This window comes from Pseudophryne corroboree, chromosome 7 (assembly GCF_028390025.1).
Source record: "Pseudophryne corroboree isolate aPseCor3 chromosome 7, aPseCor3.hap2, whole genome shotgun sequence".
NCBI lineage: Eukaryota > Metazoa > Chordata > Amphibia > Anura > Myobatrachidae > Pseudophryne > Pseudophryne corroboree.
Window position 1 is genome coordinate 62,845,610 of NC_086450.1, and position 18,425 is coordinate 62,864,034.

The window sequence follows — 18,425 nt, forward strand, 5'->3', positions numbered from 1 at the left end:
CCGCATACAGGACAAACAGAGCCTCTGTTTTCCTAATTCTAGCCGTCCTGGCCACATAAATTTTTAAGGCCCTGACTACGTCCAGGGATCTGGAATCCTCCAGGTCACCGGTAGCCACAGGCACCACTATAGGTTGATTCATATGGAACGACGAAACCACTTTAGGCAAAAATTGCGGACGTGTCCTCAATTCAGCTCGATCCACATGAAAAATCAAGTAGGGGCTCTTGTGTAATAGAGCCTCCAATTCTGACACTCGCCTTGCTGATGCTAAGGCCAACAACATTACCACCTTCCAGGTAAGAAATTTCAACTCAACCTTGTTAAGCGGTTCAAACCAGTGTGATTTTAGGAACTGCAACACCACGTTCAGGTCCCATGGTGCCACTGGAGGCACAAAAGTGGGCTGGATGTGCAGCACTCCCTTTACAAACGTCTGGACTTCTGGAAGAGAAGCCAATTCCTTCTGAAAGAAAATCGAGAGGGCCGAAATCTGTACCTTAACTGAGCCTAATTTCAGGCCCATATCCACTCCTGTCTGTAGGAAGTGGAGAAGACGACCCAAATGAAAATCTTCCGTAGGTGCATTCTTGGTCTCACACCAAGACACATACTTTCGCCAGATACGGTGATAATGTTTGATCGTCACCTCCTTCCTAGCCTTTATTAAAGTAGGGATGACCTCTTCCGGAATCCCCTTTTTCGCTAGGATTCGGCGCTCAACCGCCATGCCGTCAAACGTAACCGCGGTAAGTCTTGAAATACACAGGGCCCCTGCTGCAACAGGTCTTCCCTCAGAGGAAGAGGCCAGGGGTCTCCTGTGAGCATCTCTTGTAGTTCCGAGTACCAAGCCCTTCGAGGCCAGTCTGGGACAACGAGTATTGTCTGTACTCTTCTTCGTCTTATGATCCTCAACACTTTCGTGATGAGAGGAAGAGGAGGGAACACGTAGACCGATTCGAACACCCACGGTGTTACCAGTGCGTCTACTGCTACTGCCTGAGGGTCCCGAGACCTGGCGCAATACCTCCGAAGTTTTTTGTTGAGGCGTGACGCCATCATGTCTATTTGAGGAGTTCCCCAAAGATGTGTTACGTCTGCAAAGACTTCTTTATGAAGTCCCCACTCTCCTGGATGGAGATCGTGTCTGCTGAGGTAGTCTGCTTCCCAGTTGTCCACTCCCGGAATGAAGACAGCCGACAGAGCGCTTACATGATTTTCCGCCCAGCGAAGGATCCTTGTGGCTTCCGCCATCGCGACTCTGCTTCTTGTCCCGCCTTGGCGGTTCACATGAGCCACTGCTGTGACATTGTCTGATTGAATCAGAACCGGAAGGTTTCGAAGAAAACTCTCCGCTTGTCGAAGGCCATTGTAAATGGCCCTGAGTTCCAACACATTGATGTGTAGACAGGACTCCTGGTCTGACCAAAGACCCTGAAAAGTCTTTCCCTGTGTGACCGCTCCCCATCCTCGGAGGCTCGCGTCCGTGGTAACCAGGATCCAGTCCTGAATCCCGCACCTGCGACCCTCCAGCAGGTGAGCACTTTGCAACCACCACAGGAGGGACACTCTGGTTCCTGGGGACAGAGTTATTTTCCGATGTAAATGCAGATGGGACTCGGACCACTTGCCCAGAAGGTCCCATTGAAAAGTCCTTGCATGGAACCTTCCGAAGGGAATGGCCTCGTAGGCTGCCGCCATTTTCCCCAGAACTCGAGTGCATTGGTGAACTGACACCCTTTTCGGTTTTAGCAGTTCTCTGACCATGGTCTGGATGTCTTGGGCTTTCTCTATTGGATGGAAGACCTTCATTTGTTCCGTATCCAGTATCATACCTAGGAACGGTAGTCGAGTTGTCGGAATCAACTGTGACTTCGGTAAATTTAGAATCCAACCGTGTTGCTGGAGCACTCTGAGAGAGAGCGCCACACTGCTCAGCAATTTCTCTCTTGATCTCGCTTTTATCAGGAGATCATCCAAGTATGGGATAATTGTGACTCCATGCTTGCGCAGGACCACCATCATTTCCGCCATTATCTTGGTGAAAATTCTCGGGGCCGTGGAAAGTCCAAACGGCAACGTCTGAAATTGGTAATGACAATCCTGTACAGCGAATCTCAGGTATTCCTGATGAGGGGCATATATGGGGACATGAAGGTACGCATCCTTTATGTCCAGAGACACCATAAACTCCCCCTCCTCCATGTTGGCTATTATTGCTCTGAGAGATTCCATTTTGAATTTGAATCTTCTTATGTACAGGTTTAGGGATTTCAGATTCAAAATAGGTCTGACCGAACCATCCGGTTTCGGGACCACAAATAGGGTTGAATAGTAACCTCTTCCCTGTTGGTGCAGGGGAACCTTGATTATCACTTGCTGTATACACAGCGTTTGAATTGCAGCTAACACTACATCCCTTTCCGATGTGGAAGCTGGTAGGGCCGATTTGAAAAATCGGCGCGGGGGCACCTCCTTGAATTCCAATTCCAATTCAGGTCCGAACTGACCCAGGCCTGACTGAAAAGTCGAAGACGTGCCCCCACCGGTGCGGACTCCCTCAGGGGAGCCCCAGCGTCATGCTGTGGGTTTTGGAGCAGCCGGGGAGGACTTTTGTTCCTGGGCACCTGCCGAAGCAGGTGCTCTCTTGCCTCTGCGCTTACCTCTGGCGAGGAAAGAGGATCCCCGACCTCTTTTGGACTTGTGCGACCGAAAGGACTGCATCTGATAGGGTGTTGCTTTCTTTAGCTGCTGGGGAATATATGGTAAAAAATTTGATTTACCTGCTGTAGCTGTGGAAACCAGGTCCGTCAGCCCATCCCCAAACAATACATCACCCTTATAGGGTAGTACTTCCATATGTTTTTTGGAATCCGCATCACCCGTCCATTGGCGAGTCCATAAGGATCTTCTCGCTGAGATAGACATGGCATTGGCCTAGAAGCTAGCAATCCAATGTCCCTTTGAGCATCCCTCATAAATAAGACTGCGTCTTTTATATGGGCTAGAGTTAGGAATATAGTATCCTTATCCATAGTATCAAATTGATCTGTCAGCTCATCTGTCCAAGCTGCAATTGCGCTACACACCCATGCCGACGCAATCGTCGGTCTTAACACAGCACCCGTACGAGAATAAATACACTTTAAGGTAGTTTCTTGCCTGCGATCTGCAGGGTCCTTAAGGGCCGCTGTGTCAGGAGACGGTAGCGCCACTTTCTTGGACAAGCGCGTCAGGGCCTTGTCCACAGTGGGGGGTGATTCCCAAATCTCCCTGTCCTGCTTAGGGAAAGGGTATGCCATAAAAATTCTTTTGGGGATCTGCGGTCTCTTATCCGGAGTCTCCCAAGCTTTTCCAAAGAACTCATTTAATTCATGAGATGTGGGAAAATTAATAATCTGTTTCTTTTCCTTAAACATGTGTACCCTTGTGTCGGGGACCGAGGGTTCATCCACAATATGCAACACATCCCTTATTGCCACAATCATACACTGAATGGTTTTAGTCACCCTAGGGTGCAATTTTACTTCATCATAGTCGACACTGGAATCAAAATCCGTGTCGGTAGTAGTGTCTTGTGTTAAGGGACGCTTTTGAGACCCCGACGGGCCCTGTGAGTCGGTCCAATCTGAGGATTGACCGCCTGATGTCCCCCCTAAACCAGCCTTATCAAGCCTTTTATGTAAAGATGCCACACTTGCATGCAACGTATGCCACATGTCCATCCAATCTGGAGTCGGCACAACCGACGGGGACACACCACTCATTTGCTCCACCTCCTCCTTGGAGAAGCCTTCCGCCTCAGACATGTCGACACACACGTACCGACACCCCCCACACACAGGGAGTTACCTATAAGGGGACAAAACCCCAACCAGGCCCTTAGGAGAGACAGAGATAGAGTATGCCAGCACACACCCAGCGCTTAAAAACACTGGAATATATGACCAGATAGCGCTGTTATATGTATATAATTGTAATCTCCACTCACTGCGTCGCCAAAGTGCCCCCCTCCTCTTTTTTCCAGCCTGTGAAGCTCAGCAGGGGAGAGAACATGGAGCCAGCGTTTCCTCATGCAGTCTCTGTGGAGAAAATGGCGCTGGTTAGTGCTGAGGATCAAGCCCCGCCCACCCGACGGCGGGCTTCGGTCCCATCAACTTTCTATAGAAAAATGGCAGGGATTACCGGATTTACTGTGCCACAGCCTAATCCATGCTTATCAATGCCAAATATGAGGAATATTGCTGCCCAGGGCGCCCCCCCCTGCGCCCTGCACCCTTCAGTGCCTGCTTGTGTGTGTGTGACTGGGAGCAATGGCGCGCAGCTTACCGCTGCGCGCTTACCTCATGAAGATCTGATGTCTTCTGCCGCCTGAAGTCTTCTTTGCCTTCTCATACTCACCCGGCTTCTATCTTCGGCATCTGTGAGGAGGACGGCGGCGCGGCTCCGGGACGAACCCCAGGTGAGACCTGTGTTCCGACTCCCTCTGGAGCTAATGGTGTCCAGTAGCCTTAGAAGCAGTGCCCAACTTAACAAGCCAGCTCTGCTTCTCTCTCCTCGGTCCCACGATGCAGGTAGCCTGTTACCAACAGGACTCCCTGAAAATAAAAAACCTAACAAAATTCTTTTTCCACAGAAAACTCTGGAAAACTCTCTGCAGTGCACCCATTCTCCTCTGGGCACAAGATCTAACTGAGGTCTGGAGGAGGGGCATAGAGGGAGGAGCCAGTGCACACCCATAGTCAAAGTTCTTTTTAGGTGCCCTATCTCCTGCGGAGCCCGTCTATACCCCATGGTCCTTACGGAGTCCCCAGCATCCTCTAGGACGTAAGAGAAAGACAGTATTCAATAATACACATCAACAATACCAAAAGCCTATGTATACAGAAAGTAATCCGTAACACATCACATCAATACCACCAAAGCCTATGTATAGAGAGTATTCAGTAACACACTTCATCAATACCTCCACAGCCTATGTATACAGAGGGTATTCAGTAACACCCTCCCCCCGCCCCCCCCGGTCAATATAACCATTACCTATGCATACAGACTGTATTCAGTAAAACACCTCATCAATACCACGAATGTCTGTATACAAACCGTATTCAGTAACATATCTCATCAATAACACCACCACAGCCTATGGATAAAGAGAGTATTCAGTAATGCACCTCATCAATACCACCAAAGGCAATTGTATAAATAAGGAATTCAGTAATGCACCTCATCATTACCACCAAAGGCCATGTATACAGAGGGCATTCAGTGACACACCTCATCAATACCCCCATAGCCAGTATTCAGTGACACACCTCATCAATACCCCCATGGCATATGTATACAGACAGTAATCAGTAACCCACCCCATCATTACCACAACCTATGTATACAGACAGTATTCAGTAACACACCCCATCATTACCACAGCCTACGTATACAGACAGTATTCAGTATCACACCCCATCATTACCACAGCCTATGTATACAGACAGTATTCAGTAACACACCCCATCATTACCACAGCCAACGTATACAGACAGTATTCAGTATCACACCCCATCATTACCACAGCCTATGTATACAGACAGTAATCAGTGACACACCCCATCATTACCACAGCCTACGTATACAGACAGGATTCAGTAACACACCGCCTCATTACCACAGCTTATGTATACAGACAGTATTCAGTGACACACCCGATCATTACCACAGCCTATGTATACAGACAGTAATCAGTGACACACCCCATCATTACCACAGCCTATGTATACAGACAGTAATCAGTGACACACCCCATCATTACCACAGCCTACGTATACAGACAGGATTCAGTAACACACCCCATCATTACCACAGCCTACGTATACAGACAGGATTCAGTAACACACCACCTCATTACCACAGCTTATGTATACAGACAGTATTCAGTGACACACCCGATCATTACCACAGCCTATGTACACAGACAGTATTCAGTAACACGCCTCATCATTACCACAGCCTATGTATACAGACAGTATTCAGTAACACACCACATCATTACCACAGCTTATGTATACAGACAGTATTCAGTAACACACCACATCATTACCACAGCTTATGTATACAGACAGGATTCAGTAACACACCTCATCATTACCACAGCCTATGTATACAGACAGTATTCAGTGACACACCCGATCATTACCACAGCTTATGTATACAGACAGGATTCAGTAACACACCGCCTCAGCAGAACTACCATATCCTATGTATACAGACAGTAATCAGTAACACACCTTGTCAATACCAGCAAATGCTGTATATACTGACTATTAGGGTGGCCAATCCAGAGACTGGGATTCGGGTTGATGCTTTTCCTTAATTCCAGGCAGTTTCTGAGCCGGTTCAGCATAAGGCTCATGCACTGCCTGGGTCCCCCTACCCCCGGCTGTGCGCAGTGTGACGTGGTGTTAGAGGTCACTCTGCGCAGCACAGGACAAGTTGCGCTGCCGTCTGGAACGCTCACACTGCCATTTCACGCTAAGACTCGCCGCCAGCCACACCCGGCATCAGCACCGCCTCCCGGGACCCGCTGACAGCCGGACCTGAAGAGGGTGAGTATTCCTTATTTATTTATTTTTTCCCTAGTGAATCCCGGGTATCCTGGGATTGACCATTTTTCAATCCAGAGTCACAGGATTTAAAAAACGGCCCGGGATTGGCCTCTCTACGGACTATTCTTCAACTCACCTTAGCCAAAACATTAAATCACTGTATATAGTGACAGTACTCTGGAATCAACTTCTTTGATATCGAGCAATATTATTAAGGATCAACTTACTGGATGATTTATCCAATTTGGCATTCCATGTGTCTCACCAAATCACAAATCAGCCCAAACCATCCCATCTAAGGGGGAAATGTAATAGCAGCAGACACCGGCGAGTGCCCCGATGTTTTAAAGTAGCTAGCATTTAAAAGGCAAAACCAGGTTGGTTTTGCTTTTAAAATGATTGACACTTTAAAGCATTGTGCAGCATTGCTGGTGTCTGGCTGATGCCTGCAAGTCGCAGGTTGTTCCATTTTCCCCTAAATGTGGGTACTGCAGAAATCCTGTAATGGAAATGACCTGAGAAGTAAGGTGCGGAAGCACTGCAGGCTCCTATGCACATCATGTCACCAGAATGCCTCTTAATTCCACTTACACATCATGTCACCGTGATAACTTTTAAGTCTTCATTAAATAATGTCATTATGGGGCTGTTACATTTACCTTTCCTTACTCTCTCCATTCAGTTAGGGAAAATGGGACTAGCACAAGATGTGCCATACTGCCGGCCGGCTATTAAAGGGACAGTTACTTAGACAAACAATGAGTATAGCATAACTCAGTACCTATAAAAAATATGATTGCCACCAAACGGTCACTAAACTGCTCGCCAAGCCATATAAACAGTGTAATGTGGCGGTGCAACATTTGCCTGATTGCCAAACAGTCATCTGGATCATTTTCTGACCGGTCAGGGTGAGGAAACACAATGTGAGAGCCTTGCAAGGGCAGTGGCTCACACATGGAGAATGTGGGGGGAAAACCCTCTGGGTGTTGATTCAATTAAGTGCGATGATGGATGGCGTGATGTGTAATACATACATCAGCCATTCATACGGTAGCCCCAACATCGTTCCATTTAATAGGCATTTATTGCGCAAAATAAAATGCGCGATTTAGGGGTGATGGCAGGAGTCATTGCAAGCATTCCAAAGCAGTCGAATCACCCCTAATTGAATAGACTCCATAACACTATAGACATTAATGGAGCAGATGTATTAAGCCTAGAGAAGTGATAAAGCAGTGATAAGTGGAAGGAGATAACACACCAGCCAATCAGCTCCTGTCGATTTACATATTGGAGCTGATTGGATAGTGCGTTCACCTTGCACTTATCGCCGCTTTATCACTTCTCCAGGCTTAGTACATCTGTCCCACTGGGTTAACTTAGCAGAACAGTCAAAGCACAGCTCAAACAGCAATACATGACCAAGGACTGATAGGTAGAATGAGTGTAAGCTTGCGGGCAGGACCTGCTTACCTCTTTGTCTGTCTGTTATTACCCAGTCTTGTTTTATTATTATTATTATTATTATTATTATTATTATTATACTTTACTGATTTGGTACCAATGGTAAAGTGCAACAGAATGTGTTGATGCTATATAAATAATTATTAAATAAAATAAATAAGTTAGACCCTTAATCTTGTATTATTTTGTGCATAAGGTTCATTTGCTACCACTATAGTACATTCAGTTCACATATACCCCCACAAGGGGGTAGTATTAGCAGCTGGAACATATTTTCCCCCCATAAATTCTCCACCTGTACTATTATAAATTGTTCTGTGTATCTATTACAGTGTGACATAAACTAGAAATTCATTATTCCATGATGTTCCTCTGTGAGCCCCTACTTTGTTTTTATCCATATCATAATACACTTTGTAGGCAAAAGAGATTAGATGCCCCCATTCCCCCGCGCAAGTGAAATGGTGTGCTCCTGCAACAGTCACGTGTTCGAGAAGGTATAAAACGGCTAGAGGGGCACTGACTAAATCAATTGCTAATGAAATGGATTGCTGGAAGCAGATTACAGAGTTTGAAATGGGGATCAAGTTAGGCTGCGCAGTGCCATGTTTCCAGGGCGATGCTGCAATGGTATACAGAAAATCTTATCCCAATTGACAATCTTTGGGACAAATTGTCGCAGTTGGTCACCGTACTTAAGGCGGAACAGGAAGTCATACCGCCTGCGGTTGTCCAGGAACGTGTGGACAATTTGCCAAGAAGGGTGTCTGCAGTAATCACTGCACATGGTGGACCTCCACAGTACCAACGTCAATCAAATCGCGTTGATCTATTTGGTGCCAGTGTCCAATCACTTTTGTCTACATAGTATATTTACAAACACAAACTAGCCATTGAAGTGGGGCTGATGTGCCTTTGAGATCAGACATAAAAACAGAAAAATAAAATAGGATTTTAATTACCTACCGGTAAATCCTTTTCTCGTAGTCCGTAAAAGATACTGGGTTCCATTTAGTACCATGGGATATAGACGGGTCCACTAAGAGCCTTGGGCACTTTTACAAAATTAATAGTGTGCGCTGGCTCCTCCCTCTATGCTCCTCCTACCAGAGTCAGTCTAGAAACTGTGCCCGAGGAGACGGACAGACCGTGAGAGAAGGATTTAAAAGGACAGTGGTGAGATTCCGAACCAGAACATACAAACAAGAGGAAAGCCAAGCTAACCAAACTGAACAGGAACAGCTGAACCAACAACAATACTTAACCAAGTAACAGTGCAGAAAAACACGAAGCACCGGGCGGGCGCCCAGTATCCTCTACAGACTACGAGAAAAGGATTTACCGGTAGGTAATTAAAATCCTATTTTCGCTTACGTCCTAGAGGATACTGGGGTCCATTTAGTACCATGGGGATCTACCAAAGCTCCCAAACCGGGTGGGAGAATGCTGAGGGTCTTGCAGAACTGACTGATCAAACTGAAGGTCTCAGAGGCCAAAGTATCGAACTTGTAGAACTTAGCAAATGTGTTCAAACCTGACCAAGTAGCTGCTCGGTAGAGCTGTAAAGCCGAGACACCCCGGGCAGCCGCCCAGGAAGAACCCACCGACCTAGTAGAGTGGGCCTGTACAGATCTTAGAACTGGCAAACCTGCCGTAGAACAAGCATGCTGGATAGTAAGCCTTAGGAAGAAATTGCTGACGAGTTCTGAGTTCAGCTCTATCTTCATGAAATATCAAATAGGGGCTTTTGTGAGACAATGCCCCCAGCTCCGACACACTTCTTGCTGAAGCCAAGGCCAACAGTGTGACGGTCTTCCACGTAAGAAACTTTACGTTAACCTCCTGTAAAGGCTCAAACCATTCCGATTGTAAAAACTGCACCACCACGTTGAGATCCCAAGGTGCCGTAGTAGGCACAAAGGGCGGTTGGATGTGTAGAACCCCCTTCAAAAATGTCTCAACCTCAGGGAGAGAAGCCAATTGTTTCTGGAAGAAAATGGATAAGGTCGAAATCTGGACTTTTATGGAGCCCAAACGTAGGCCCACATCCATGCCTGACTGCAGAAAAAGCAGAAAACGTCCCAGCTGAAATTCCACCGTAAGAAATTTCCTGTTCTCACACCAAGAGAAATATTTTTTCCAAATACAGTGGTAATGTTCAGACGTTACCCCTTTCTGGCTTGAATCAAAGTTGGAATAACCCTATCCGGGATCCCTTTCCGGGCTAAAATTTGTCGTTCAACTTCCATGCTGTCAAACATAGCCGTGGTAAGTCTTGATAGATGAACGGGCCCCTGTTGTAGAAGATTCCCGCGAACAGGTAGCGGCCACGGATCCTCTAAGAGCATCTCCAGTAGATCCGCGTACCAGGCCCTTCTTGGCCAGTCCAGGGAATTGCTTGAATCTTTTCCCTTATTATTCTTTTGAGAATTCTTGGGATCAATGGAAGTGGTGGAAACACGTACACCATCTGGTAGACCGATGGAGTTACCAGAGCGTCCACCGCCACTGCCTGTGGGTCTCTCGACCTGGAACAATACCACTTGAGCTTCTTGTTGAGACAAGAGGCCATCAAGTCGATTTGTGGAATTCCCCATCGACGTGTCAAGCACCTGAACACCTCCGGGTGAAGGCCCCACTCCCCTGGGTGGAGGTTGTGACTGCTGAGGAAGTCTGCTTCCCAGTTGTCTACTCCCAGAATTAAAATTGCCGACAATGCTACAGTGTGTCTTTCTGCCCAGAGGAGAATCCTTGTTACCTCTGATATTGCTGCTTTGCTCTTCGTTCCACCCTGTCGGTTTATGTACGTTACCGCCGTCACATTGTCCGACTGAACCTGAATGGCGTGATCTTGAAGATGTGATGCCTGTCCGACTGAACCTGAATGGCGTGATCTTGAAGATGTGATGCCTGTAGAAGGGCGTTGTATATGGCCCTTAGTTCAAGAAAGTGTTGCCCAACTGAACCTGAATGGCGTGATCTTGAAGAAGATGTGATGCCTGTAGAAGGGCGTTGTATATGGCCCTTAGTTCCAGAATGTTGATTGGAAGAATGGTTTCTTGACTTGACCATTTTCCTTGGAACTGTTTCCCTTGGGTGACTGCTCCCCACCCTCCGAGGCTTGCATCTGTAGTTAGCAGAATCCAATTTTTTATTTCGAACCTTCGGCCCTCGGTCAAGTGAGAAGTCTGAAGCCACCACAGAAGAGAAATCCTGGCCTTTGGCGACAGACGTATCCTCTGGTGCATGTAAAGATGCGATCCGGACCATTTGTCCAACAGATCCAGCTGGAAGGGCCTTGCGTGAAACCTTCCGTACTGCAGTGCCTCGTAAGAGGCTACCATCTTCCCCAGAAGGCGAATGCATAGATGCACCGATATCCGGGTTGGTATTAGGACATCCAGAACCATCAAATGGATTACCAATGCCTTTTCTAATGGAAAGAATACCTTCTGTGCCTCCCTATCCAGTATCATCCCCAGGAACGGAAGCCTCCGTGTTGGTTCCAGGTGAGATTTTTGTAGGTTCAGAATCCACCCGTGATCCTGGAGTAGTCGGGTTGAGAGGGCAATGTTGTCCAACAACCTCTCCCTGGATGGTGCTTTTATCAGCAGATCGTCTAGGTACGGTATTACAGTATGTTCACTCCTTGTTTGCAGAGGAGAAACATCATCTCTACCATTACCTTGGTGAACACCCTCGGTGCCGTGGAGAGGCCATATGGCACAGCCTGGAACTGGTAGTGACAGTCCTGTAATACAAACCTTAGATAAGCCTGATGGGGTGGCCAAATCGGAATATGAGGGTACGCATCATTGTTATCCAGAGACACCAGGAATTCCCCCTCCTCCAGACATGAGATCACACGCTCTTAGAAACTCCATCTTGAACTTGAACACCCGTAAGTACAGGTTCAGTGACTTGAGGTTTAAAATGGGCCTTACCGAACCGCCCGGTTTTGGTACCACAAACAGGTTGGAATAACCACCCTTGTTTTACAGCTGAAGTGGAACTGGAACAACGACCTGAGTTTGTACCAGTTTTTGAATTGCTTCCTGTAGAGTCATACTTGCCTCTTGAGAAGCTGGTAAGCCTGATTTGAAGAATCTGTGAGGTGGGAGTTCTTGAAACTCCAATCTGTAGCCCTGGGCGATAAGATCTTTGACCCAGGGATCCTGGCATGATGTTGCCCATATGTGACAAATATTTTAATCAGGCTCCCACCTGCCTCTTTCCCAGGCAGTGCGGTCCACCGTCATGCTGTAAGCTTTGAGGAAGCAGAACCGGAGTTCTGTTCCTGTGAACCTGCAGTTGCTTGTTTTCTGGGTTTACCTCCTTTGAAGCCTTAGAAAGAACCTTTGGTTTTACTTTTAAATTTGGCTGACCGAAAGGACTGCAGAGCTGGAGCAGAGTAGGTCTTCCTAGCTGGGGGTGCTGCGGAAGGAAGGTATGTAGACTTACCCGCCGTAACCTTGGATATCCACGTATCCAGTTCATCTCCAAATAGGGCCTCTCCTGTGAATGGTAGGCTTTCCACGCCTTTCCTGGAAATTGCATCCACAGTCCACTGGCGTAGCCACAAGCCCCTGCGTGCTGACACTGCCATTGCAGCGTTGAGCAAGCCAATTTCTTTTATGACCTCCACCATAAAATTTGCAGTGTCCTGTATATGCTGTAGGAGTAAAACTATCTCCCTCCTAGATAAGGAATCTAACCCGTCAATTAAATTACCTGACCATTTAGCAATGGCCCTAGTGATCCATGCACAAGCACCCCAGCAGCTGTGTACAGGGATTTAAGAATGGTCGCAATTTTGCGGTCAGCCGTCACCTTTAAGGATGCTACTCCAGGGACAGGTAAGACTATCTTACATGACAACCTAGACTCCAATGCGTCAACAATCGGTGGGTTTTCCCATTTTTTCCTATCATCCTGAGGAAAAGAGAAGGATATGAGTAATCGCTTAGGGATCTGAAACTTCTTATCAGGATTAACCCAAGTTTCTTCAAACAGAGAATTCAACTCTTTTGATGCAGGAAAAGTAGCAGAGGATTTCTTTTTTACATTCAAATAAGACTCCTCATCCTCCTCTGTCACCTTATCAGGAATTTGCAGGACGTCTCTAATAGCTTCTATCAGAGTCTGTACCTCTTGTGACAGAGCTGCATTCTCCCCCCACTGAGTCCACCTCACACTCCTCTGCATCTTACACGTTGTCATCAGTGTCAGCCTGCAGGATTTGGGCCAGTGTACGCTTTTGTGGACAAATGGTAGGGGTCTGTGACGCTGGTATGGGAACTGAATCTCTATTCATCAGGTCATCCACAGACTTGTCTTAAGTATTGCATCTCTTTCTCATTCTTGGATAATTTATTAGAAATATTCGAGATCATCCCTTTTAGTGAATCCAACCATGCTGGTTCGGACCCACTAACCTAAGAATGTGCACTATCCTGAGTACACTTTAGTGATCCCCCTGGGGAAGAAAAACACTCCGCCGTGCATGAAACACACTCCTTTGACATTGTAAATGTGAAATCACACCCACACACACAGGAAAAGGTTACGCATTAGTAACCTACACAGAGCCCTTCTAGGGAGACACAGAGTATGATGGAGACACAGAGTATGATGGAGCCAGCCAAACAGCACCCTTCTTGCTAATGCCAAGCTTAGCTGGGTCTCAGACTAAGCACCCTTAATAGGGGCTTAGTATTCTAACACTGCTCCCCCCCTTACTATGACCCCTGGTACCGCTGAGGAATTGTGGAGTCCTTGTGGAGGGGCTGCGCTTCCCTGCCCGTCTTGTCAGTGTTAGATGCAGAGGGAAAATGGCACTGGTGAGCTGCTGGATCCGCTTAGTGAAGCCCCGCCCCCTTAATGGCGCGCGGTCTTCCCGGTTTTATTATACTGGCTGAGGTGTTTGCGATGCTTAACAGCAGGTTAAAACCCCTGGAAGCTGTACTGCCAGTGTGTGTATTGTTTTTAGTGGCTCAGCTCGCCCCTCACAGCGGAACACACACACAGCATGTTGTCCTGAGCCTGGAGACGCAGCCTGCATGTCAGCGCTCCTTTCCCTACCCTTATGCCGCATTATAGCCGGTGACCCGCTAACCGGGCCGCCTACTCACCACTCTTCATACTTCTGGCTCTGTTAGGGGTGGCGGCGTGCTGCGGGAATGTACGCTCGCCGTGGTGGGACTTGCAAATGGTTCCCTCAGGAGCTCAGTGTCCTGTCAGCGGGGAACGGGACAATTAACACTATAGGAAGTTGGGCCATTCCCTTTCCTAAGTCCCACGAACAAAAAGGCTGGTGCCAACCAGCCCTGTCTGAAAATAACAAACAGAAAACAAATGCAGAAAACTCTTCAGGAGCTTCCCTAAGCGTGACCATCTCCGGCAACATTTTCTAATCTGAGTCTGGTAGGAGGGGCATAGAGGGAGGAGCCAGCCCACACTATCAAATTCTTAAAGTGCCCGTGGCTCCTAGTGGACCCATCTATACCCCATAGTATTAAATGGAACCCCAGTATCCTCTAGGACGTAAGAGAAATACAGTTATTGTACCTTTAACCCGTAACACTACGCACAAGCTAAAAATGCACACATCAAACCACGCTGTTAGCATAAATCACGCACAAACACCAATATATTTTTTATAAGCAGCTCAACACACCCAGTGCCTCATGCACACACAGTTCAATATGGGTAACAGTTGACTTACCGACGGACACAATACAGACACCCATTGACCGACAGTCAAAATACCGACATGGTCAAAATACTGCCATCCATTATGCCGATATGTTCAAAATGCTGACAGTCACAATACCGACATTTTAAATGCAGACATGCGTTTGTAAGGAAGTTTTGCCCAAAAACAGACTTGTTCATACTTGCCTGAAGCATGCGAGGACCACTTAGACGGTGTCCAAATCAACCTATGTCGACAATGAAAAAAAAACACCCCAGAAAAACTCACTGTATTTCGACATGTCGGCATTTCAAATGACGGTATTCTATGTCAGCATTTTGAACATGTCGGCATAATGAATGCCGGTATTTTGACTGCGTCGGTATGTTGACTGTTGGCCAAAGGCTGTCTGGATTATGACTGTCGGTATTTGTGTCAGTCGGTAAATCATACTGAACCCTTCAATACAATACACACAAGTATTAAAGTTCAGCCACACACACACTACATCAAGCTCATGCGCACACACAGAAACACACACACACACATTGCATCCAGCTCACATACTCACATTGTTCCTATCATTACATTTAATTGGTAAACATGATTGTGGAGCTGGGAGAACAGACACTTAACGAAAAGCAACAAAAAGGGAAAAAATGAAGTGAGAGAGAGAGAGAGTGCAGACCCCAGGGAATTACCAAATCAATTAACAACTAATTCAGGATGTAATTTCCGGATTGCCTCTTAGCACAAAACTGTATCTTTAATTTCTCAAGCAATAAGCATCATCCAGAGAGAGGGCTCTAACACACACTGACGCTTCAAATGAGTTTACAAGTATCTCTTTTTGATTGGCTATATAACATTATTTTCTTCACAGTTCGTTGACACTGCTGCCGAGTGCTTGGAAAGATTTAATTATACTGGTACAATCGTTAGCAGCTTTCAGTCCCATCCACAAGGACTCGTAATGAGTCTCTGTGACTCAACCGACGCTGGGTGACCAAATTATATGCGGCAAAGTGATACAATTCCACTCCTAATGGGAAACTGTTTATGGGCCCCATTTAATAAAGATTTGTCCCAGAGGCTCTGGCGCGAGGCGCTGAAAAGACACGTTCAAACTTCTGTCCAGAGAGCTGATCTATCTCTGGTGACAGCGGAGTGGAAGGTCTGCGTACAGTTCTGTGTCGCTGCATTAAAGTGGAACCACTCATACAATGATAATTCTCCTGCAATATTCTCAGCGGTTCTCCAGATTTAAAAGGACCACCGCACTGCTTTATACACCTAAAACATACGTTATCTGGCGTTAACGCCAGGAATCTCCCGGCCGCAATTTAGAAATACAATTTGCTACCGTGGACACCCTTGGGAACGTTCGGTAAACCCAGCAAATTACAGTGCACTGATTACTACTGCATTATAATCAGCATCGCTGCAGAAAAGCAGGAATCAACGCTCTCTACTTATTGCAAATAAGAGCCAGGCCAAAACCCACCCGAAGTTTATTTCAGAAGGACATCAGTGTCTGCAATGCAGTGCATCACCCCACAAGGGGTCATATGTGTATAAACTGCAAGCTCTGTGCCCCAGACCAACAGCAAGAGTACCAGACAGTATCACGGGGCTGATCAGGAGGTGAGGAGGAAGGGGGGCGGCTGCACAAACCAAGGCAGCTGATACCGCTGGTGCCACCTCCCATCTGCCAGCATGTATCTGCATGTCACCTTCCTTGCCTCATTTGTACCTCATTAACTGCCTCTGACTTAACAAGATTTATGCAAATGGCACCAGAGGAGCCCCTGCCTCCCACTGCAATCAGGCGTTCTGTATGTATGGCTCTCTGCAGCCAAGTGCTGTGCAGGACTGGAGAGATGTGGGCTCAGAGGAACACATGCATGTGTGCTGGAGACTTGCGCTATGGATAGCAAATTCAATCACAAGACGGAAAAAACACAATACGCATATGCACACCACCAAAAGCCATGTAACCATAAAGTCTATGTTTGCAGACACTAATTAACATTCAACGTGTCCGAAAATTCTAAAAAACAAAATGCCAATATTTCACTCCCACCGCTGGACGAATGCGCGAAAGACTGCATGAACAGAGCCTCCATATTCATTTCATTTATTAATTACACATTAAGAAATGAAAGCAATTGTGCGAAGATATTTTCCACGTTGCCCGTCCATATGCATAGTTATGACAATAGCAAAGATAAACAAAAATGAAACAATTTTTTGCTGCACCCCTTAAAAAATGCCAGCCCACCAAAGTGCTTGTTTGTAGAACTGTCTATGGGGAAAGCACTGCAGGTATCCACACACACATGCCCTTGCAGCAATGCGACTGTAATACAGGAATATTGCAGACTACGTACTGCAGGCGAAGGGTTTGGAATGATCAAACATTTGTAGGTTTTACGGACAAATTAGCGCACGCAAACTAACAGCAAAGGACCATGGTTCACGACCAGTTTATCAGTTTACTAAGTTACATGCTGTCATACTCCGTGCTCATGTATACAACACAAACCAAAACTCCTGTCGAGCCATAAAAGGCTCCCCGACGCCTGCTCAGGCAGGAATCACAAGTTGTATATCTGGTCTGTGTCTCGTTATAAAGCTCTCATACGCTCTCTGGAACCACACCAAAGCGTTTCCTCCTCGTTAGGCTATTAACGGCCTCTTGTGGGCTAACGTTTCCTAACCCCAGCTCCTGCTGATTCTACCTCATCTCCCCCCTTTTTCCTTGCGTGTCACCAGAAAGGATTAATTAAGCCCGTTCATTAGGGCTGTAAACGCTCACTCGGGTAATGGAGGCCTAAATGAAACTGAACCTAATCAAAAGGTACAAGTACTTCATTAGCAAATTACAAACAGGGTCTTGCAGCTGACACGTTCCGTGTGGCTAATTGCCCATCGGCCGTCAGAGGGGGGCTCAGATTACCAGCCAAATCAAGCCCGTGCGTGCTTATCAGAGGGGGGCTCCCAATCCCCCCCCTCCCCCGTAGACAGACGCAGAGAGGCCCAATCAAAGAATTCTGCACAAAGGCGTGACTTTGAAGCTGCCTGGGCCTGCATGCCTCCCCCTGTACAGCTCACTTCATTAAGGTCTGTTGTCACATGGCAGATCCCCTCCCCCTCTCACACCACCTCTTTATCCTAATGATCCCATTTTAATGTGCGCAGGATTCGTGCCTAATTGATGTCAAGTGAGCAACTCTTCCACATTCAGGAAGGGGGGGCATCAAACGCGGTGCAGAGAGCGGGGGGCTTGGAGACGAGACCCCGAGCGTGGGCTCCTCTAATTACACTTTGGAGCCTGGCGGAGGGAGGCGGAGGCAGAGAGGAAGCTTACCTGTTTAATTGGTATTGCTCGCCCGCTGCCGATGCTGTCTGCTCTGCTCTCTAGACCTTTCTTATCTTTGTCTGGGTCGCTCCCTTTTCGAGACTGAAAAAGCAAAAGTTCACATCCCGTTAAAACCTCCACAAACACAGAGCGTCCGCTCTCCCGGCGCGCCTCCCGCCCCCTGCCAGAGCCGTCTGCTTCATTTAATCTGCTGTGGACACAGAAATAAGAACAGCAAGGTTAGATTGTAAGCTCCTGCCTTCCTGTGTGATTGCTGCACACTCTGGAAACTGCTCATTAA

The 18,425-nt window shown here is 47.1% G+C and overlaps 1 protein-coding gene across 7 annotated transcripts in view; it reads right to left on the reverse strand.

Moving 5' to 3' along the window:
- AGAP1 (ArfGAP with GTPase domain, ankyrin repeat and PH domain 1) overlaps positions 1 to 18,425 on the reverse strand; it is a 636,024-nt gene that overhangs the window by 143,584 nt on the left and 474,015 nt on the right. For all 7 annotated transcript variants that reach the window (XM_063933229.1, XM_063933230.1, XM_063933228.1 and 4 more), the window contains one exon: positions 18,134 to 18,226. In XM_063933229.1, coding sequence (XP_063789299.1) covers positions 18,134 to 18,226 — 93 coding nt within the window. The remainder of the gene's footprint in view (positions 1 to 18,133; positions 18,227 to 18,425) is intronic.